The sequence below is a fragment of the Aptenodytes forsteri genome, unplaced genomic scaffold (assembly GCF_000699145.1).
Source record: "Aptenodytes forsteri isolate BGI_AS27 unplaced genomic scaffold, ASM69914v1 Scaffold208, whole genome shotgun sequence".
NCBI lineage: Eukaryota > Metazoa > Chordata > Aves > Sphenisciformes > Spheniscidae > Aptenodytes > Aptenodytes forsteri.
This window is the reverse complement of record NW_008794963.1, coordinates 3,040,679-3,045,639: the sequence shown is the minus strand read 5'-3', so window position 1 is coordinate 3,045,639 and position 4,961 is coordinate 3,040,679. Positions and strand designations below refer to the sequence as shown.

Sequence of the window (4,961 nt, the reverse complement as noted above, 5' to 3'; positions counted from 1 at the left end):
TGTGCGCGGAGGGCCCCGTCCCTCGGGCAGGGTTTAGGTCCCGGCTGGGCTTCCCCCGTACTCCCGAGGGAACGGCTGTCGTGCAAGGCAGCGGGCGGCGGCGTTCAGAGCCGGCTCCTCCTCAGTTACGCCTCCGTTTGTCACGCGTTTAAAGCCTCAAAGCAGCTACTTAGTGCTTTGTAGCGAGTAATTTCTGCTTTAATGCTCAGGGAATTAACGCTCACGCTCCCAGCCCTGCGGGCGAGGTGAGGCAGCGCCTGTGTTACTTCTCAGCCCTTTTTCTCCCAGCAGGATGCTGTGCTGAGGTGGAAGATGGCTTTGTGGGCTCGGCAGGTCTCCCGCTGGCGTTGCCTGCTGCAAACGGCCCGTGCTGCTGAATTTCCTCGGAGGCTGAGGATCTGCAGCAGCACCGCACAGGCATGTCGCGGGTTCGCCCCTCTGGGTCTGCTGCCCTCTAGAAATGACGTTCTTCCGTGGAAATTGCAGGCATGCAGGCATATATCTGTAGGAAGCTGTTCTCCGCCTGATAGTGCGAAGGATGGATCCTTTTCTTCTCCCGAAAGTAACTTGCCTTCACCAGTAAAACAGGAACAAGCAAAAGCAGAAACATTACCTGACCTAAATGCAAAAATACTCTATGAAGGTAAGAGGCCTTAGGGATACCATTTCTCCTGAAATCACGCTTTCAGTATTACCCTTGGTTCTCCTTTTTTGGCCTGTTTATCTAAAATACTTATCTGAAATTCCTGACTCACTTGTTTTTAGCCCCATAGTTAACGCAGAACTCCTGTGGTCATTCTAGCATATAAAGAATACCTTTAAGCCGAGATAAAGATATGATTTGGGTAGAAATGTCAGAGTGGAGTTGCTGTTTGAAGAGCTTTGCTTTTCGTAACTCTACCTGCAGCAGCTGAGCATTTGCCTTTCCTTCATAGTTATACTGGAACAAAATAGAGGGGTTTGTTTGTTGTTTTGGGGGTGGGTTTGTTTTTTTGAGCAGGAGTCGGGGAGGCCACCCCTGAAGCAGCTCGCACAAAGCAGCCGTCTGAATGATCAGGGATGAACAACAGGAGGCAGCAGAGTGTGAAGCCTGCTTAAGCACTGCCCTGATGAGAAATGCTCGTCAAACTGTCTCCTGAGGAAAGGAGATAGATACAAGGTCGCCTTGGTGTTGTTGCCCTGAGGAAATTGCCTCACTTTTCTCTACTTTTCTATCTAAGTGAGGATAAAAAAAATACCACGCTCTGAAAATAATTCTAGTATGCTGAGGAAACTTGCTCTGGATTACTAAGCAGTCTTGTATGTTCAGATTCTGCTTTGAGCCCAGCCAACTTGGATCCTACAGAGCTTATTTTTGGGGTGGCTCAGAGCTGCAACTGAGATCTGTGTGTTTGTGCAGCTGGTTCTGGAAACAGTGCTGCACCAGAACTGACAGGTCAGCCAGCTCGTATGTGTCTGCACCTGCAGTGCAGTTTATTTATGTGCCAGATTTTTATCTGCCAGCAGACTTACTGTTGTATATGTGTGTGTGGAGCATTTTGCCCAGTTGGCAGTGTATATAATGGAATAAACATAATTGCTAACTTTTTTTTTTTGGTAACTTGAGGTATGTTTCCTGATAGGACCTTTAAAGAACTTAAAGTGGCAAAAAAAGGGCATCTATGCTTCCAGAATGGGCCTTGGTGTGTATTGGTTCAGTCCTCAACAAGTTGAAAGGAAATGCTTGATATCCGTGTGGATTCCTAGAGAGTTCTTACTACTTTTTAAGGTGTAAATGTTGCTAAGAATGTTTTACTGTGCTTTTGTTTCTGAGGCTTTTAGAAGAAGAAGTGGCGAGACCTTCAACAGCTATTAAGCTAGTCTGTGCAACTCTTCCTAGAACAATAGGATCTTCCTACTTATTTTGGAACCTGTCCTGGTAGTTCTGGTGTGGCTTTGTTTGTTTGACATGGAAGAGTGTTACCCTAGTCTCTAGGAGGTCCTTGTGCGAAGGTACAGGACACAGAAAATCCCCATCCTGCAGAGTTTATAACTAGGGCTGTTGATCAGTAGTCAGTTTGATAACTGAGGTGGATGCTAGCAGTCAGCCTGCAAAACGGTAATCTTGATCTAGCTGCTGTGAGCTCCTATCAATGGAAAAACAGATCAGTTTAGAGAAAGATTTTTTAAAAAGACACTGAGCGTTGTGACTTGGAACACGTAAGGGGAAACAAGCATAATGATGTTCACTTGGAAACCTTAATGAGTAGGAAATGGAGCTTGACTTCTTTAGCTGTTAGAGGTGGTGGCAGTCAGCAGCCATTCTGTAATGGATAAGACATGATAGCTTGGTTGAAGTTGACTGTGGAATACCTTGAAAGTTAAAACAACTGCAGTTCAGGCATCAGATTCAGAAGAGGCACAAAGTAGTGGGCTTGTCAGGTTATGAAAAATAATCTTTACAGTAGCTTTTGATCTGAATATGATCAGGCAAGAATGCATTTGTGAAGACACGAAAGAAAATTCTTTCTCAAGAAGATGATGTGATCTGTTGCCTGCAGCGATCAAGGCAGCAGACTGAAGGCAGGCTTGCTGGGTACTATGCTCAGATCTGGCCACATGAGCAAGAGTTGATGGGTAGTGACAAGGAGATGGAACAGAGACAAAAACTGGGAGTAGAGTCTATGTTTTCATATGTTTTCAAATAATAGTAGATTGGCTGTTCATCTCATGCACAGTGTTCTTGCATTTTGAAATGGATTTTAACAGATCTGTATTGCATTTGGTGGGAGCAGCTTTGTCTTTCACAAAATGCATTTGGGTCTTCTATATTTGTTTCTTAGACTGGGATGACATCCCGTCTTCGTCTGCTTTGGAGGAGATTTCTGAGGAAGAAGCCGTACAGATCATTGCAGAACCGCTTCTTCCCCTTCGGTCTTCCACGCTCCGAGATTATGTCGATCACTCGGAAACCCTGGCGAAACTTGTCAACCTAGGTATGTGTGATTTTGTTTATGTGGTTTGCCTATGTCTGGAGCTTTGGAGATTCTATAATTTGTGTTTTGATCTTACTGGTTGCCTTGTAAACTTGAAAATAGGAACAGTGACCAATGGCTAAGGGCACCTGAACGTTATCCAGGGTAAACAGAAAAAGAGAGGGGACTGCATGACTCACTAGCAATACTATATTAGTTGAAGGCAAGGCTGGCTAGCTTTAGTCCCTTAGTGCTGTGGATGCTAGGAGGCATCTCCCACAGCTTCCAGAGGTGAGGAGCACTTTGTGTGACTTGATTGGTCTCTCTTCTTTTGGGCTGGTTAAGGATGCTTTAATTTGCTGCAAAAGAAATTGCAGCTCTCTGTCCTTGGAAGGAAGGCAGGAAGGAGAGCGGTTGCTGTGCAGAACCTTAGAAGTGGGGCACAGTAAACTGGAGAGGCAAGGAGGAAGAGATGGAAGAGAACCTTACTTCTCATCAAAAAGCACTTGGACTGTGCAAGGATAGCTGAGTTCAAGGTTGCTGGCCACCTCCTTGTTTCCCAAAAGTGCAAGGAACACTAGAAGGAAGTTGGAGAAATAAATATTTGAGAGGGGGACATCTGGCTCCATGCAGTAACAAATTGCTATGTGTGAGCCAGTATCCAAAGACACTTCACTGCAAAATCATCCCCTTCCCTTGTATAATGGAGTTGGGAATTCCTTGCACACATACTTCTGTGCAACAAGAGTAAGTCTCTATGTGTGGCACGTGCTAGTGCACTTGATTCCTCACATGCAGGATTCACTGCAAATGTCTTCCTTCAAAAAATAAACTTAGCAAAAGCATCTAAAATGACTGCTTGTTTTATCTGGAATCTTTCCACAATACACAAGGTGGTGTGACCTTGCTGTGTTGAGCAGTTGAAGCATGCTAAATCATGCTAAAAAAAGGAGTAGTCCTATGAATTTCAGCATGCCTTCCTGAAACATTTATAGGAAGTAGGGTCTGTGTTTAATTAAAACAATATCTAATTTTGTTTGTTGTAGGAGTTGACTTATCCCAAGTGGAGAAACGTCAAAAAGCAGGTCAGCTTTTACTGACCTTGGACTTTGAAAAAGATATAAGAAAAATACTTCTGTTTCTTAAGGATGTGGGTGTAGAAGACAATCAGCTGGGACCATTCCTGACCAAAAATCCATACATCCTTGCTGAAGATGTGGAAGCTTTAGAAACCAGGTAAGCCTTTCAAATAGCAGCAGGGTGTTAAGACCCTTGGCTTGAAGATCTGTTTTCCCAGTTGGCTTAACCTTGTCTGAACCTGTGTTGCTGCTGCTTCCTTTCTCACTCGATCCCTGGCTCCATGTTCCTGTGCCTTCCCCATCAGTCAGCGTTAACATGTGGTGGTATCAGAAGTCGAGTCAACACCCTGATCCACCTGAAAACTGTCCATTAACAAATTCTACTGCTCATCCCTGTCTCTCTGCCACAGAGGAAGAAGCTTACCATCCTAGGCCACTTGCTTTACCTGTGTCAGCTTGGATTCCAAAATGTTGGTCCCTGAGGTTTTACCTAAATTTGTAGAATATTAACCTCTTCAGACATGCTTTGAAACTGCTCTTCTAGATGATATGTCTACCCATACCTTGTGAATTCTGCAGTAAAAGAAGCAGACCAGATCTTTTCTGTGTTTACTTCTAATAGCAGCAGAAGGTTTTGGTGACTTTTTTTTTTCCTGTTGTCCAGCACAAACTGAGCACAAGACTACAATGAACTAATTTTTGCATGTGTTCACACTTGTACGGCCCTAGACTGTTCCTCAGTGTCACCCAGCTTGTCTGTGCATAAGGGTAAATACCAGGCTCATTAGAAGATGTCATATCTTAGACAAAAGCTTATTTAGTTAGCTGCCCTGTGGAGTTTGTTTTGTTTTTTTAAGCTTATTTATGTGTGTACCAAAAATACCAAAGATGGAATTCTTTTTTTTTTTTTTTTTTTTATAAAGTAATC

The 4,961-nt window shown here is 43.9% G+C and overlaps 1 protein-coding gene across 1 annotated transcript in view; it reads left to right on the top strand.

The window, feature by feature from the left end:
- The first annotated feature begins 291 nt into the window (after positions 1-291).
- Positions 292-4,961, top strand: part of MTERF3 (mitochondrial transcription termination factor 3) — a 17,424-nt gene continuing 12,754 nt past the window's right edge. Inside the window, exons 1-3 of the mRNA XM_009275477.1 lie at positions 292-643; positions 2,823-2,975; positions 4,001-4,190. Of these exons, the coding sequence (XP_009273752.1) occupies positions 313-643; positions 2,823-2,975; positions 4,001-4,190 (674 nt within the window). The 5' untranslated portion in view covers positions 292-312. The remainder of the gene's footprint in view (positions 644-2,822; positions 2,976-4,000; positions 4,191-4,961) is intronic.